At 45.0% G+C, this 17,995-nt stretch overlaps 1 protein-coding gene across 2 annotated transcripts in view; it reads right to left on the reverse strand.

The window, feature by feature from the left end:
- Positions 1-688: 688 nt before the first annotated feature.
- Positions 689-17,995, reverse strand: part of BTD (biotinidase) — a 218,718-nt gene continuing 201,411 nt past the window's right edge. For both annotated transcript variants that reach the window (XM_063921951.1, XM_063921950.1), the window contains exons 3-4: positions 8,895-9,044; positions 689-5,745 (exon numbers count right to left, since the gene is read on the reverse strand). In XM_063921951.1, the coding sequence (XP_063778021.1) occupies positions 4,555-5,745; positions 8,895-9,044 (1,341 nt within the window). In that variant the 3' untranslated portion in view covers positions 689-4,554. The remainder of the gene's footprint in view (positions 5,746-8,894; positions 9,045-17,995) is intronic.

A 17,995-nucleotide genomic window follows, 5' to 3' on the forward strand; every position in this document is an offset into this window, starting at 1 on the left:
TCTAAGTAATTATTGTCTACTATCTGGCCACTAGAGGACGGATGATCGCTGTCCATTAGTGGAAACCAGTCATACTAGTTAGGAATATGGCACCTACAGTGGACTGTGGAGGTTATTTATTTATATGTTATATTGTGTATGTTTTATTGTCTATTTGCACTGGATCACATGAGTGCATTATATTATTCATATGTTTAATGTCTGTATTTGTTTACACAGGTTCTCCAGGTGTGTTGTATCACCATGGAGACCTAAGCAGCGTTGGTACTGTGACCCTTCCGGCATAATGTCACACCCGGAACCGGAAGTGAGCCGCGATTACCGGGGACACACGCTGGTTGGCTGCTAGAGGGTCTCAAGACCTGTAAGTATATATTTATTGCACTGTTTTTCACTAATTTGTTGTGAGTGTGTCCTGATGACGGGCGGAGGGGAGGGGGGGGGGAGTACCCCGAAACATTGATAAGTAAAGCACTTTCTTTTTTTCACTTCATACTGAGTCCGGGAGTGCTGCCTCTGTTCGTTTACATATTGGATGGGGTTTGCTGGCCCCTAGGAAGGCACCCTGGCAGGTTAATCTGATGGTTTACAAAGGAGTGCTGGATCATTGATTGGTGTATTATATATTATATATATACACATACATACATACATACATACATACATATAGTCTAATACATATAGTCAAGAAACTTTTTATATTCCAGATTCAATGAGTGCATGGCACATAATCATGTTAATGAAGAGTAAGGTGGAGCTGAACCTGCATGGTTTAACATTATCACAATATTATAAGGAGATAAGGAGCGTATTATACCTAGAGGATTTAGGATACAAAATCAGCCTACAATTGGTCGTGCAAACAGCTCCTTTTGCAAGCAATGGTGCCAGATTTTAAACGAATGTTCATTTCAATTAATGATCCTAATCATTGAGCAAGTAAATGCAGATTTGGAAGTGCTGGAGAAGGAGATGAGTGCATGTGAGAGCATTGGTGTAGATGTTTTGAAGGCAGACATAAACACTGACTGGTTGTTCAAATTAGAAAAATGTGTTATAGATTTTCATGCTGAATTGCTAACGTTCAAGAAAAATAAGTACAAACGTGTAAAAGATGACTATAAAGAACTGAGGGTGTATGGTTGGTTACAGGGCGGTGATTTCAGACAGGGATGGAGAGGTGGTAATAAGCCCCGTAGGACTAGGGGTGAGCGATCATATTCTGAAGCTGAGGGACAGACCTCAGCAAGTGACACAGATCAGTCACAATCCCACTCTGATCAATCTTTTTTTGGGGGATCAGTGACCAGGAGCAAATACAAAGAACAAAAAGGTCGAGGCCCTGTGGACAGGGACTTAAAAGAAGTAAACACCAAGGGGTCCAAAGGCAAAAGGAACTAGTTACATTTAATCTTTCTAATTATACCCCTACCGTGACTGAGATGGCTGTTTTGTCTAAGGGATTGTCCTTTGTTAACACATACAGAGTTCCTTTGATTTTAACGTAGAATTGTATAGGTTTCATCGTAATCTTAAATTGAGGGATTATTTCGCTAAACAAGGTACAGGCCAAATGAGTGGCAAAATGTTTAAGCCTAAAGGTACATTTGATCCACCAGGTAAAAATGCCTCAATAGAAACCTTTATCAATTTAGTAAAGCATGATACTCTGATTTATATTGATGAACAAAGGATCTCATACCATAATATGACTCGAAAGGAGAGTGACGCTGTGAAATACCTAAGTGAAAACAAAGATAATTATAAGGCCCTCTGATAAAGGGGGCAGTATAGTTATCTTAAATCGCAGTGATTACATTGATGAAGTTAAAAGACAATTATGTGACACTGGATGTTATAAGGTTCTTACCTATGACCCCACTTACATTTACAAAAAGGACATTAATAATGTCATTGGGCTTGGTGTAGCCAATGGTTGGATAGATGACACCAAGGCACGGTCCCTCACTCAGACGCACCCTAGAACGCCACTTATTTACATATTGACCAAAGTCCACAAAACTTTGGTGAGGCCGCCGGGGAGGCCCATATTTTCGTCTTGTAGGTCCCTCTGCCAACCCCTCTCCCAATTTGTGGACTTTTGGCTTCAGCCAGTGGTTTAGAACACACCTTACTATCTTAAGGATACCACCGACTTTTTGAACAAGTGTAATAATCTTGGTAAGTAACCCTTGGGTAGTGTGCTTGTCAAGTTTGTGACAAGCTTGTATACTAATATTGGTCACCAGGATGGAATACGGGCAGTCAGGAGTTTGGTCATGGCCAGTCCACACTATGAGGGTCCTAATGTTGAATTTTTGTTACTGCTCACGGATGTTATTTTACGAAAAAATTGTTTTCTTTTTGAAAATTCTTTTTATTTGCAGCTAAAGGGTACCGCTATGGGCTCGAACATATGGCCCCGGCGTATGCCAATTTGTATATGCACATGTATGAAAATCAGATATATTTTGGTAATTGGAAATATTCAGAACATATACATTTTTTTTGTAAGATACATAGATGACCTTTTTGTAATGTGGACTTGCCCTGTTGATCTCCTGACTTAATTCATTGATGAACTTAATTTCTTGGACTCCAGCATCAGGTTTGCAATGTCTTTTAGTCTCACCGCGATAAATTATTTGGATGTGTGTCTCCCTGTGGAAGCAGGGTTAATTTCTACCAGTATGTTTAGAAAAGCCACTGATAAAAATAAAATTTTGTCTGCTGAGTTTCCATCCGATGCCACTGAAGCGTGGCTTGCCTTACTCTCAATTGTTACGTGTAGTACGCATAACTTCGAACAAGGATGAGTTGCCTGAGGCACTTACAATTATGGGCAAAAGATTTGGAGATAGGGGCTATGAAAAAGCTAAAATTGATGGAGCAATACAAAAATGCTTGGAAATTGACTGTGCAGAGATTCTTTGTGACAAGATGAAGGAGGATAAAGGATGTAAAGGTTTTTACCTCAACATTTTCAATAGCCTCACACCATATTAAAAAGGTCATGTTACAACACTGGCATATACTACAAGCGGACAGTACTATGGGCCCTATATGTCGTAGGAGTCCAATCTTCTGTTATAAGAGAAGTGGTAATTTAAAGGACACTCTTTCAAAGACCGACATTGGTCCGATTAGGCCTAAAACTTGGCTGAAACCTAAAGAGGGTGCATACCGCTGCCATGGATGTGTCAATTGCCAATACATGTTAGTGGGTGAAAGTTTAGTGGCATCAGATATAAAATCAAACATAATTTGTACTTTGACAGTCATTATGTCGTGTACTTGATTAAATGTACCTGTAATTATCTTTATATAGGTAAAACCATACGTTGCCTGAAGGAAAGAATCGGAAAGCACTGGTCATCAATAAAAAAGGCACAACATACAGTTGATGCGGACACACCACCAGTGGCTAAACATTTTGTGTCGGTCGGACACTCCATACAGGATTTCTGCTGTATGCCTATTGACTGTGTGCCACCCCTTAGGCGAGGTGGTGACAGGAATAAGCTGCTTCTGCAGAAGGAATGTTACTGGATCGACAAATTAAAAAACTGTATCACCATTAGGACTGAATGAAGCTTTCTCATTCACATGCTTCCTGTGATTATGCTGCATATATAGGATGAAATGTTTACTGTTTTTTCTCTTGCACTATCCCTTTAAATGCATATGCTATTGTTTACAGTGTTTTTTTGATGTTCTCACATACACTGTCTCCTTTATATCTTTGCTGCTGCTTTGCATTGTATTGATTGTTTATGTGTATGTTTTTCACAGGCTGATCGGTACTCAACTTAATACTGTTTTGTTTTTGTTTTTTAGAATTTTTGTAATCCTTTTTCTGCAGATTGTGACAGTTTTTGTCAATCTGTATAGCGCTAATTGGTTGCTAAGTTACCGGCAGCATCATTTCCGGTACTGGCACTTGTGCCAGCACCTCTACTTCCGCCCTCAGTTCCTTCAATGTGTTGCAGTCTATGGGGGATAAGATGTCAGTTCCTACTTCCTGTTTCTCTGGATAATGGAAAGCATTGTAGCAAAGTTTGGTGTGTACAGGTGAGCTGCATTACATTATTATTAAATGATTAGCCAAGGTATTTATTGAGCACCGGTCAGCCCTATCTGCAATTCTGTCAATGATGAAGGCGTGAGGCGCACGCCTGAACAGGCTGTCGGACCGCAGATTTGGCATTTTTCCAGCAAGTTGTTACCCCTAGCAACTGGCATTCAATTAGACCATCTTGGCTGCTAAGTATTATCTTTACTTGCATTTGCACTTTATGGACTGTGAAAACTGGAAATGCCTTGCACTTTGTGACTTTGACTCTTTTCTAATATGATTAAGTAAACTGACCTTTTGGACTATTTAATAAAAATTGTGTGCTGGCTCTTTTTTTGAACTATATATATATATATATATATATATATATATACACATATATATATATATATATATATATAAATCCAGAGACTGAATGGCCTCCCTATTCCACTTCTAGTGAACTACTGAGAAAGTCTAGTTAACATTCCGTTTAAACTCTAGTCTCGCTCATAGTATCTCCCATACAATGCCGCCGTCACTAGCCCCAACCCCATTTTTGTTTTATTCATATAGCAATAGTTGTCTTTCCAGCCCCAGTGGTCTGGTAACTGTAAAGTAACTCCTGATGTTACCAACATAGGAAAAATGTATTTGGTGCTGAAGTTTCCCCAGAGCTGGAAGGTTACAATGCTGCTTGCGTCAGTCACTTCCTGACCACAGGTTTTCACATCCAGTCCCACACATTTCACCAGGGCACAGATCTGTAGGGAGTATGTGCCATGCACGGTGTGAAGACCATCAAATGCCCCCAGGGCATACAGTTCATTGGACAGACTGAGTTTTATGTACGTAAGGTAACAGCAGAGTGTGCCTGCACAGATGTGTACTTTCCCCTTGTTCCCATCAAGAGGGGTGAAAGTGAAATTATCATACATCATTTCTGCATAAAACACATTTACGTTCGTTTGTTCTGTTGAATTCCTGAAATCTTCTAGATTGTTGATTTTCTCACAGACCTGTGCACTAGTAAATTTGTGACTACCTTCATTTGTCCAAGTGTTCACGAATGAATCCGGTTCATTGTGGCCATCAAGGTCATTGTGGCCATCAAGGGACAGCTCTTCTGATGGGTTTACTGGAACCCTAGCTACTATAAGATGACCTCTCTCCCCAGCCATCTCATAGTTGTAGGAAGACCTCAAAGGACTGAAAATGCCACTTCCAGTCATACCCAGTGTTGCGTGGTGGATGTTTGCTGCCAGGATGTTAATGTTAAACCTTGTAGCAAAGGCTCTCTGAATCTGAATTGAAGACAGAAGTGGCAACTGGTTCATCCAGGCTATTGGGTACAGGAGGTGCTGCACCTGGAGCTTTTCAATGAGACTCACAACTGGTTCATAGAACAAGATGTCAAAGCAAGTAAAGAGACCAAACCTAGCAAAGGGGGTATCAAAGACCACATGCTGGACATCCGGAGGGGTGTCAAAACCAATTTCAAAGTACAAGTTTTGTTTGAAGTAGCTGGCCACCAGTGTGCCATTGTCACTAAACACAACATTTGTGTTAAACTGGTATCTCCCATCTTGAGGGCAATGAGGGTCCATTGCCTGGCAGGGCACCTTAGTTCCAAGGTTAGCAACTACAAACATATCACCAGTTGCTGCCATGCAGCTAAGTCTCTGGAGAACCTGCAGATAATAGAGAAGAACATTACTATTTATTATTATTATCCTTTATTTATATGGTGCCACAAGGGACCCACAGCGCCCAACTACAGAGTACATAAATGAAAAATCAAAACGGAACAATAGTGACTTACAGTTGAAGAGAATATATACGACAAGTACAGGGTAAAAAAAACATAGCTGCAAAAGCAGATGACACTGACATAAGTATCAGGGTGTCAGAAATCGTGGGATTAGGTGCCGTCGAGGATGTTTAAGTAAGAGACATATGAGGGCTGAGGGCCCTGCTCGTGAGAGCTTACATTCTAAAGGGTAGGGGCAGACAGACAGGGGTGGTACAGATGAGGTAGACAGTGAGCATGGAACAGATGGTTAGGATGAGATTAGGCTGGGTTTGGAGAAGAAGTGAGTCTTGAGAGCCTGTTTAAAGTTTTGTAGAGAGGTGGAGAGTCTGAGGGGGAGAGGTAGGGAATTCCAGAGAAAGGGTGCAGCACGTGAGAAATCTTGAAGGTAAGGGCGGGAGGAAATAATCAGTAGGCAGGAGAGGCGGCGTGCATTAGCAGAGCGAAGAGGACAGGTGGGAGTGTAAAGGGAGATAAGGTCAGAGCTGTAAATGGGAGAGGAGTGGGTGACGTTCCATGGCAATTATAGGATTGACAGGAACTGGCATGCTGCATGATTAAGATAACTATGTACATTAAAAGAAAAAAGATTGTGATTTTCAAATGAACTTGTATAGGTTTACTCTATTTTAATTCACAACAGATTGCTAATTGGAACACCGCAACACTGGCTAACATAGGATAATAAGGCAATTAGTAAATGGCACGGTGCAGAATGACTCATGGCTATATGATTAGTAAATGGGGTGTAACTTTCCTTTAGTAAAAATGACTAGAACTGCATTGCTGGGGACCTAGTACTGTAGGCTATAGTTGGCAGCTCGTTGCTTGCAAGAAAAGTTTTATGGTCACTGAAATAAACTCCTATATTGTATGACAATTGTTCTGCATAATAATAACATAATACAGCAAATTTACATCTGCCAGACGTTATAGCGGAAATCAGCTAACCCTACAGAGAGAGAAACTAATCTGAATCATTTTGGTTAACGCAGAAGAACCTCTTGATGACTCAAGATCCTGTCTCTGACATGTCACTTTCTTTTATCTGCACTTAGATAAACTACACCGGAGCACTTTGATGTTGGTAATGATATCAGGCAAGAACGCCGTCACTGAATCAAAACTCGACAATTACGTTTCCAGCTCTACATCTTCAGCCTTTTATCTTCAATTAGACATACCTGGCATTAGAGCAGCCGTTTAGTACAAATTCCCCATCCTGAATATAAAATAGCAACAACACATAACAAATAATACACACTGTTGTGTAAAAATGTTAAAGGATTAGTTCTATACATCATCTAATGTGTTGTTTCACAAATCACACATTAATGTGGACCAGTCATTTGCATGTTGTCACGGACTCGCTTCTACGGAGATGCAAAATCTATTTTATGTTCACTTCCCACTGCTGACCAGCAAACGTCACATCAATGGGGGTAGGGGATAGAAAAAGCTCACTGCTGAGAACTGTGCAGACACACCACACATGTGCACCTTGATGTGGGATGCCACTGGACCTCTCAGGTAATCAACTCAATTACCAACCTACAGGCTACTTAAATCCGCTGAGACATAAGGCAGGGTCAGGTGCTTAGGGAAGGTGTGGCTACTACTACACATTGTATACATTACTATGCAATAGCTCTGTGAAAGCAGTAGCATGCTTACGCCCACCCTGCCCCCCTCCCCCTCCTCTGGGAACCTCTGGCTACAGAATAGCTGATTTACTACCCAAAAAAGTCTGACATAAACACTCCATGCCATCACCTGTAATATCCTGGCTAGTGGAAACCCAAGACTACTCACAAATGCAAATACTCTGTATACTCTATGGGCAGGATGTATCAAGCAAATGCATAACGGCATTAATAACGCTGGTATGCACGTAGATTTGACATTAAAATTGCAACAGACAGCTCTTCCGATATGACCCCAAGTTCCCTGGTAAACGCACGCTCGAGTGGTGGGGGACACTAGCAGGGATCCTATTGGCTCCCTCTCAGGAACTATGCGAAAAGAAGCTGCTATTAGGTAACGCCATCTATAGATGCCGCTGTCTATCGTGTACAAGCTCCGGAAAGTTTCACTTTTCAAAGCTTTGTACATAAGGAAAAATAAGTCAGACATATTTTCAGAGTTTTGACTGTATTTTTCCTGTTAGTACATCCCGCCCTATATCTGAACAATTCCCATGCCAGCACTGAAACTGCTAACCATTTCCCTTTCCACTAGGTGGCAAAATGATCGCACAGTTTCTGTAAGAGCACATGGTCACTGGATATGTCAGCCTAGCTAGATTAACCCATTAAGCACCTACACAAAGGCTTCAAAGATGCGCCGCTCATTAGTGAGTGAACATTTCTATTTTGTGTTACAAACTTGAGATTACACCCTCATCATCATGTCACTAATGACACATGTAAAAACACTTTGGCTTCTTAGAGGTCTATTTACTAAAACTTGGATGGAGATAAAGTGAATGGAGATAAAGTACCAGTCAATCAGCTCCTAACTGTCATGTTACAGGGTGTGTTTGCAAAATTACAGTTAGGAGCTGTTTGGCTGGTACTTCATCACCGTCCACTTCATCTTCATCCAAGGCTTAGTAAATAGACCCCTTAATGTGTAACCGTGACTCATCTGCATACAATGGAGTGGAGCAGACATTTTGTGTGCTGCAGCAGGAAAATGATAGCCGGTCTCTAAGAACCAGTGCATGCTATTACTGATGCATGAGGCACATACACAGTATTGGTTCATCTCACAAAATGGCTGCTGCCTCTGTGTAGGGTACACGTATACTCTAAATATCCAATACCTATCTCTTATACTGGCCAGGACGCAGTAGCAATCTTCCCCCTAGACCTGACGTGCGGAGGTTAGCTTACTGAATCTGCCCCATCCCATTTAAAAACATTTCTCCTAGCACCTAAAGATCAAATATATCTAATCTATAAACCTCACCCCATGTTTTAAAAAACATGAAAGAAATGCAGGGAATTGGTCAGCTTTCTTTTATCTAACCTCTGTATCTTGAAAGTTTTCCGGCTCTAGACATGGATTCCATGAGAGCAAATGCGGAGGGGGAAGAAAATCCAAGTATGGGTAGATGGACAATCTGCTGTAGTTAAAACCATGGATACCATCTTCTGGAAAGACAATGATTTGGACACCCTGGTGTGGTAGTTAAGAAAAAAAAGAAAACAACAAAAAAACATTCAAAATAAATTATAACAAAATACAATTTTATACTAAAAACACATGAATACACCATAAAAAAGGAAAAACAAGTTTTAGAGATGTAAATAGATCACAATCACTGCTTTATCACTGCTTTATGCTATATTTATACTATACCATATAGTATATACAGTGCTTGAAGTGGGGGTATAGAAAATGGAAAGGGATATAGTGTTTACTCCATGGTGTACTGTTGCATATGCCGGGAAAGGGCATATGCACCAATAGGAGAGAACACATACACACAAGGCCCCCATAAAACACACACACATTGGCACCAATAGGAGAAAACGCATACACTGTATGTCAACATAAAAAAATGAAACCACAAAACACAAACATAGGCACTAATAGGAGAAAACACGCACACATAGGCCCCCATAAGAAAAAGGTTGAACCCTCCTATGTTGCACACCTGAGGCGCCACAGTAGGTCCAAGCAAGATGGTAGGGTCTGCAGAGCCAGGGAGTCATCTTCTACACCCTGCGAATTGCGACCAACTCAGCCCAGTGAAGCCGGGGGCTTTCGGGTGGAAGTCGGCACTGTCCTCTACTACAGAGTATTGTTCTGTCCATGCATCCTGCAGCACCTGAGGGACAGTGCGCTGAGCATCCGGCCTCCTGATCATTCTGCTCGTTCCTCCCACTACTCTGCTGCACCTGTGTGACAGCTGAGCACCCGTATGCTTGACTCCTGTGCCAGGACACAACCTGTGGTGCCTCTTCCATAACCCCACAATCGGAGGTGCCAGCCTCAAGAGAGGACAGCCATCCCCTTCCCCCTGCTCTCATTGACTCTCGTCACTGTGGTCTGGTGGGCTCCTGGGGCACTGGGCTGTCGGCTGGACGGAAACTTCTGGGTCAGTGCAATTAAAGTGCCGGTATGTCATACTGCTGCATACCGGCACACTTCTTCCACTATATACTGTATATTATACACACTCATATTAGTTGCCAGCCCGTCAAAATGATGCCAGTGTGGTGGCTGTGCGCACCCGAATGGAGCAACAATTTAATAGTTCCGTCGGCGCACTAAACACTTGAATTCCCCCACAGAGGTGAGGAGCAGTGTTAGTCTTTTATTATATAAGCGTATGGCACTATATTACTATTTTTCACTAATATATGCTTTGGAGCTCCTAGGACAGTTTGTAGTCTCGGAATTGCTACACCTGTTAAATATCACTATTAACAGACGAGTTACTGTATACCCAAGGCAATCCTTTGAGTTAATCACGTTACTGTATGTGCGCATTTGGTATAACCTTACATTTATTTCCAAGTTTCACTAAGTTACTGCACCAGGAGGCACCTGTTGCTCTCATTTCTTTCACAATGATCTCATGTGTGAAACGTAGGATCCTGCAAAAAGTCGACAACCTGAAGTTCATGGAGTGCATTTCAGAAGAGGGATTCACTATTGGGTTTTTTTCTTCGCCATTGGACTCAATTGCGTAATTTAGCATCACTGCTATAACTGGTTTCTACAATTGGTTTTATTACTATATATATATATATATATATATACATACATACACATATACACACACACATACATATAGGGGGTAATCAAATTACATGCAGGAAGTTTAAAAAAACACAGCCCCGCAGGTTTATACCCGCGGCTGCGGGGTTTTGGTATTCAATTAGAACCCAGGAAGATTGGACACGGTGATTTAATCATATAAATTTTATTTTATGATAGAAACATATCATTCAACTGCTAATGTATAAACAGTAAACAGGAGGCTGTACGGCCGGTATGGTTACAAATACAAAATAATTCTCTAAGAGAGCGGTAAAAGAGTATGGTATGATGGATAGGAAAGATGTATAGGAGATGAAGAACTGGGAAACAAAGGATCCAGTGTTATGTAGGAAGGAAGAAAATAAAGGAATAGAACGGTTTCTCTAAGGGGTCGTGGGTCCGGGGGAGAAAAAAAAAAGGGGGGGGTATAGGGGGAGGGGCAGTGGCTGTGGAGCGGAGTCCATAATTAATTTAGTCCTGGGAGGGGGTGGTCATGGTATCTGTACCATGGGAGCCAGGTGGAGTGGAACTTTTTAACTGTGTTTTGGCGAAGACTAGTGATGTATTCCATGTTTGCGACAAACCAGATTCTATTTGTGAGTGCCTGGCGATTGGGGGCTTCGGGGTTCTTCCAATTACTCGCTATTTGATATTTGGCTGCGCAAGGTATAAAGAGAACCAGGTTTTTAGAGTCTTTAGAGATGTGGGCGGGCGGAGAGCAAAGGAGGAGGTTCGCGGGTGATAGGGGCGCTGGTAAGTCGATTAATCGTGAGATAAGCTTACGGACCTTTGCCCAGTATTGAACAATCACCGGGCAGGTCCACCAAACATGATAGAACGTGCCTACTTGACCGCAGTTCCTCCAGCAAAGGTTGGAGGTATCAGGGTAAATCCTATGCAACCGGTCCGGTACTAAGTACCATCTTGTGTATATTTTGTATGAGTTTTCACGGATGGCCACGCTGATGGAGCATTGTGAGATCGCGGTGCGGATTGTGTCCCAGCCCTCCTCCCCTAAGTGACACCCCATGTCAACCTCCCAAGCCAGCTCGTGCGGTTCGAGAGGTGGGGGTGCAGGGTTGAGGGTGGTTTTGTAGAGGAGAGAGATGGTGCCTCTACCGGTAGGGTTGTAAATACAGAGTCTCTCAAGAGGTGTGGGGGCCGATAGAGGAAACGTTAAATGTAGGGAGGAAAGGAAGTGACGAATCTGTAGGTATTGATAAAACAGAGAGTTGGGTAGGTCGTGTGTAGTTTGTAGGTCAGAGAATGACTTAATGGAGTACGTCCCTGTGAAGTGGTGTATTCTGGTAGCCCCAGCCGAGATCCAGGGGCAGGCCATTTCCCGAGAGAGTCCCGGGGGAAATGCTGGGTTGCTCCAGATGGGAGTCAGAGGTGAGGGGTGGTTTGATAATTTTAATTTTTTGTTCAGATTCCGCCAATGTGTAATTGTCAATTCTATTGTGGGTGAGGTGCGGTGGGGTGGGGAGCGTAGTTTACTAGAGAGCCAAGGCAGGTGAGAGATAGATGGGACTCCCGACAAATCGCTCTCCAAATCAACCCATCTTTTGGTGTGTTTTGGGGCATGCCAGGCAACCATTTGGCTTAATCTGGTCGCGTCATAATAACGTTGGAGGATGGGGAGGCCCAGACCACCGTTTCGAGAGTGTTTAGCTAAGATATCCCGCCGGATTCTAGGCTTTTTATGGCTCCAAATAAATTTACAGAAGGAGGACTGGAGATTGTTAAGAGTCCGGGAAGGCACCGAAATTGGAAGCGTCTGAAACAAGTACAGAAGTTTGGGAAGGATATTCATTTTTATAGCGTTAATTCGTCCCACCCAAGAGAGAAAGTAAGATTCCCATTAATGGATATCGTTAAGGATTGATGTGATGAGTGGGGGGTAGTTATCCTTGTAGAGAGAACTGTAAGATTTGGTGATGGAGATCCCAAGATATTTGAGGGAGCGTCTGCGCCAGGAAAAATTAAAGTTCTTTTGTAGTTGTGATTTAGTTTAGCTTGGGGATGTGCAAGGAGAGGGCTTCGGATTTTGTCTGATTAATTTTATATCCCGAGAGGTTGCCGTACGTGGTTAGTTCTTGGAAGAGGTTCGGGAGGGAAATAGTCGGGTTCGTCAGAGTCAAGAGGATATCATCGGCGAAGAGGGAGATGGTGTATTGAGTGTGGTTAACGTGGACTCCCGAGATGTCAGGATTGGTCTGGATGCGGTTTGCAAGGGGTTCAATGACGAGTGCGAAAATGAGGGGAGATAGTGGGCATCCCTGTCGTGTTCCATTCGAAATTTTGAGGGGGTCCGATAGTAGGCCGTTGGAGAGAACCGATGCCGAAGGGTTCTGGTATAAGGCCTGTATGGCTTGAAGGAATTTACCTTGAAGGCCAAAACGTTGTAAAGTCTGTCGCATGAAAGGCCAAGAAACTCTGTCAAAGGCCTTCTCTGCATCTAGGGCAAGAGTCAAGGACGGGATCTTATGAAGATTAATGTGGTGGATAATATCCACGACACGCCTAGTATTGTCGAGTGCCTGTCTGGATTGAACGAAGCCCACTTGGTCAGGATGTATGAGCGAGGGGAGAATAGGGTTAAGTCTATTAGCCAGTACTTTGGCGAAGATTTTCAAATCCGAATTCAGAAGTGATATGGGTCTGTAGTTAGAGATAAGCTGGGGGTCTTTATTGGGCTTTGGGATCACGGTAATGACGGCCTTGGTAGTGTGGGGATGGAAGGGAGACCCATCTAGAATAAGGTTAAATACTGTCGTGAGGTGAGGAAGTAGTGCAGGTTGAAAAGTTTTATAATATGACATTGGGTAGCCATCCGGACCCGGGGCCTTAGATGGTTTCTGACTACCGATGGCAAGGTTTATTTCCTCGGGGGTAATGGGTCTGTCAAGGTCCGTGGAGGTGTTGGCGTCGATACGAGGTAGATCTGAGGAAGCTAAGTAATCTGAAATCGTGGGGTGGGTCGGGTCTAATGAAGAGGAAGTGTCTGGCAAATTGTAGAGCTGCTCATAATACGTCCGAAAAAGAGAGTTAATAGTCTTTGGATTGTATTGGAGAGAGTTGTACTCGTCTTTAATAGCCGGGATAGCAGTGTGCGCTTTCCGAGCCCTCAATCTGCCGGCCAATAGCGAATCGGCTTTATTACTTTTTTCGTAGAATTTTTGTTTCAGCCAGCGGAGCGAGTGCTCTGTTTTTTCGGCTAGCAAAGCGTTCAAAGTTGCCCTGGTAGATGTGAGTTTTGAATAAAGAGATTGTGAGGGTTGTTGTTTATGTAGGGTTTCTAAGTTGTGGACCTCAACTGTGAGGGATGATATTTTTTGTTTACGATCCCTGTTCCTATATGACGCATAGTTAATGATGTGTCCCCTAATTACGGCTTTATGGGCTTCCCAGATTAATGGAGTGCAAGTAGAATCAGTCATGTTTAAGGATAAGTAGTCAGCTAGAGCTAGATTGATTTTTTCCTGAAACTGAGGGATTTTCAAGAGCGTCTCGTGTAGTCTCCAGTTGGGGCGAGTTGTCGGGGTGTCGAGGAAGTCAAAGGTGGCGGTGATAATGGAGTGGTCCGACCAAGGATTAGTGAGAATAGACGAGTCTAGTACGTGCTGAGAGACCAACGTGCCGCAGTAAAAAAGATCGATTCGAGAGTATGATTGGTGCGGGGTCGAGAAGAAGGTATAGTCTCTGGCTGTTGGGTTGAGAGCTCGCCAGACGTCGAAGAGGCCAGATTCGCGGATGTGTTTATTTAAGGAGCGTGAGGACGAGTCTCGTTGGGGGCGGGTCTGACCAGAGGATTTATCTAGGTCAATATCTGGGACAGTATTGAAGTCCCCCCTAGTATTAAATAACCTTTTCTGACTTTGGTTAGATCTGAGAAAAAATAATTAAAAAAAGAGGATTGCCCGGAGTTGGGGGCGTAGACGGTGGCGATCGTGCATTCTAGGTGTCCGAGCGTGCCCGTCAGAATGATATATCGGCCATCAGAGTCTGTGTGGGTCGATTGTAGTGTGAACGGGATTTTGGAGTGGATCAGGACGGCCACCCCATTGTGTTTCGATTGGCTTGAGGAATAGAAAACCGTTGGGTAGCGTTTAGTGGTTAGGGATGGGTGCGATCGGGATTTGAAGTGAGTTTCTTGGATGAGCACTATTCCCGCTTTTAGAGTTTGAAGAGAGCGGAACAGGGATGAGCGCTTCTGGGGGGTATTGAGACCCTTGGCATTCAAGGACGCCAGGATCAGGGGCATCTTTTAAGGTGTTAGAAAGGGGCACAAAGGAAAAAGGAAGGAGAGAGAGAGAGAGGCGAAGAAAGAGAGAAGAGAGGAAGAGAAAATAAAGAAAAAAGAAAAAAAGGGGGGGGGGGGGGAGGGGGGAGAGTCTGTGTAGGAGTTCCTTACGACCAGCGATAAGGAACGGGCACAGAAAGTAGGATCAAGGGATCCAAAGTGGAGGAGCGTCGGGGAGCGATCGTACTCCCTCCACGGAGGGGAAGAGGTGGGGAAGCGGGTCTAGATGCTAGAAAGCAATGGTGTGGGTTTGTGTGGTAAGTACAGGGATTGAGGGAACACGTCCCTCCAGTGGTCTGTGTGAAAGTAACAGTAATGGTTGAGAGGCGTATAAATCATTGTGTGAATGGCATGTAACTGAAAGGTGGCATGCAAGGTCAAACGAGTGCAATAATAGCAATACTACATGAATACAAACAAAGTAACTAGAATTTCAAACTAAACATCCTGGTTCCTATATACGAGTATAAAGTGTGTGTTAGTGGTCAATATGCTGCGGAGAGAGCACATATGTGGGCGGGCCTAAGGGAGTAGCTATAACCGCGGGACTTCGAGTAGCGGGGTTAGCAAGGTGGGCTGGAGAAAAGTAAGGGCAGACAATATACAATAGGTATATGGAACAATCAGGATGTGAAACTAAAACAGGTAAAGTAGTCAACAGGAGTACTATAGCAATATAATGAGTGGAGTGTCCATGTAACCGCAGATGCAGAGGTGATCATGGCGGGTGAGGGTTAGAATTCTGCCCGATGAGTGGGTCTGAGTCCTCCAGGTGTAACAGGAAGTCACCCCCTTCTCTCGGGTCTTTAATGACGATTGTTTTTCCATTATATTCGACCAGAAGTTTAAAGGGGAATCCCCAACGGTAGCGGATACCTCGTGTGCGGAGAGCGGAAGTTAGGTCTCTGAGTTCTCTCCTTTTAAGTATGGTGGAGGGGGCCAAGTCTTGAAAGAATTGTAATTTGGCGTCCTCGAACATTATGTGTGGCTTGCCCCGGGTCGGGAGGAGGACCATCTCTTTGTCTTTGAAGTTGAGAAAGCGCATGATGACGTCTCTCGGGGGTTCGCCATCGCGAGGTCTAGGGCGGAGGGCCCTGTGAGCCCTTTCCAGAGGCAGTTCCCGAGCATCTGTGCTTGGCAAAAGGGTGGAGAACAGCCGTTGGAGGTATGTTTCGAGGGCCGCCGGGAGGATGGACTCTGGGATGTTGCGGATTCTGAGATTGTTTCTTCTTTCGCGATTCTCCAAGTCCTCGTTTTTGGCTCGGAGCTCCGATATATCTTGGATGAGGTGATCTATAACTCTGACCGTTTCTATGTGATCTTTCTGTAGAACGTCTTGTCTGGCTTCCAGTTTGGAAGTTCTGGAGGACAGGGATGAGATATCCGACCTAATAGAGGTAACTGCTCTGTCGAGTTTGGATTCCAATGATTCTTTAAAGTCCATTATGAGCGACTTCAAAGCCATGATATCCTCTTTGGTCGATGGAACGGGTGAGGATGACGGGTCGTCACCGCCTGAAGAAGATAGGCTGGGAGAGGGAGGGCCTGAAGGTAGGGAGGGCTTGTCGCTCTTGTCGGTTTTGGTGAAATGTTGGGAGATATCTGTACCCGCACGTTTTCTTGTATTCGGGTTGGATTTAGACATGTTTGCACCTCGGCAGGCGGGTTTGGAGAAGAAGGGACTAAACAAGGCAGTGAGGTAGGTGGGTAGAGTGGGACTATCAAGCTGCCAGAGAGGGAACCACTGGAGGGCTGAGTTATGGTGCAATCAGTGGAACATGAGGACTGGTGGACGTCTTAGAGAGTTGTGGGATGTCCAGTCGTTGCCGTATGTGGGAGTGCTTGTCCCCACGCAACTGGGGTGGAGCCGTAGAGTTCACACGGCTCTGGCGGCGTCGAAGGTCTGGGTGTACGTAAGGTGGGGTCCAAGGATTGTGGGCTGTTCGTCACACTCACAGCTGTAGGTGTCCGCTGATAAATCAGAGATAGCGCTCCGCTGTCGTATTGAGCAGTCGCGTATTGTAGAAAAGTAGGTGCGACAATGAGGAAGGCGGGTACGGTGCTGGAGAGTGTGGCGGTACCGCTCGTATGGGACGGCCCGGGTCGAAGGGGTGGAACGCTGCTATCCAGGAATCACCATGAGGGTGGACCGGGTGTGGGGGTACAGCAGCAGAGCTTCGGTGCCGTGGGCTGGAGCCAGAGAGCCCCTGTTTACCGGGCTAGGAGCCTCCAGATAGCTGGAGGGGAAGTAGCAGTGACCAGGGGCCTGCTGTGTTGCTATCTGTGGGGACTCCTCCAGTGATCCCTGGATCCACAGGCAACACCTGGAGACAGCTGCGGGGGTTAGAGAGACCGGAGCTCGCAGGGAAGTCAGGGAGTTGAAGCTCTGAGTCTATGAGTGGCCCAGGTAGGGGGGCTCTGATAGCCCTGATCTTGTGCAGTGCCCCTCAATGAAACCCACTTGCTGGGGTATGCAAGATAGAGTGGGGACAGTGACTGGGGAGTGCTGGCAGCGTCTGGTTGTCAGTGAGGGTCTTACCTCTTTCTGCTGTCACTCCCAGTTTAGGCCGCGGGCTCCGGCGGGTCCCGATGTAGATCTCTGTGGGCCCGTGTCGGTGCGCACTCCGCCGCCCCCCCCCAGAGATGGAGCCTTATCCTCAGCGGCACCACCCGAGGTGCTGCACCGGGAAGCGATGCGGCAGAGGAGGCTTCTCGGAGAGATGGCGGGCGCCCGTCCGGAGAGCGGGGAGAGTCGCGGCAGCTGCGGAGGGTCCAGACGGGAGAGAGTGATCGGCTCCACTGGTGGTGAGTGCGGTGGGGGAGCAGTCCGGGGGTCGCTGGGCCACAAACGGACCAAGGAGGGTCAACGGGCTCCGACAGTACTTCCGGCGGGCCGCACTGAAAATTTAGTCCCCGTGCTGTGTGGGGGAGGCAGGCCGCAACCCGCAGAGAGGCCTAGTGTCTCTCCCGGCTCCGCGGTCTCTGCACTCCAGGGAGAACGGGGTGAAGGTGGGGATCAGATGTGGGGGATTAGAGCGTGGTTAGGGGGAATAAA

Source organism: Pseudophryne corroboree, chromosome 5, assembly GCF_028390025.1.
Source record: "Pseudophryne corroboree isolate aPseCor3 chromosome 5, aPseCor3.hap2, whole genome shotgun sequence".
In the NCBI taxonomy this organism is placed as follows: Eukaryota; Metazoa; Chordata; class Amphibia; order Anura; family Myobatrachidae; genus Pseudophryne; species Pseudophryne corroboree.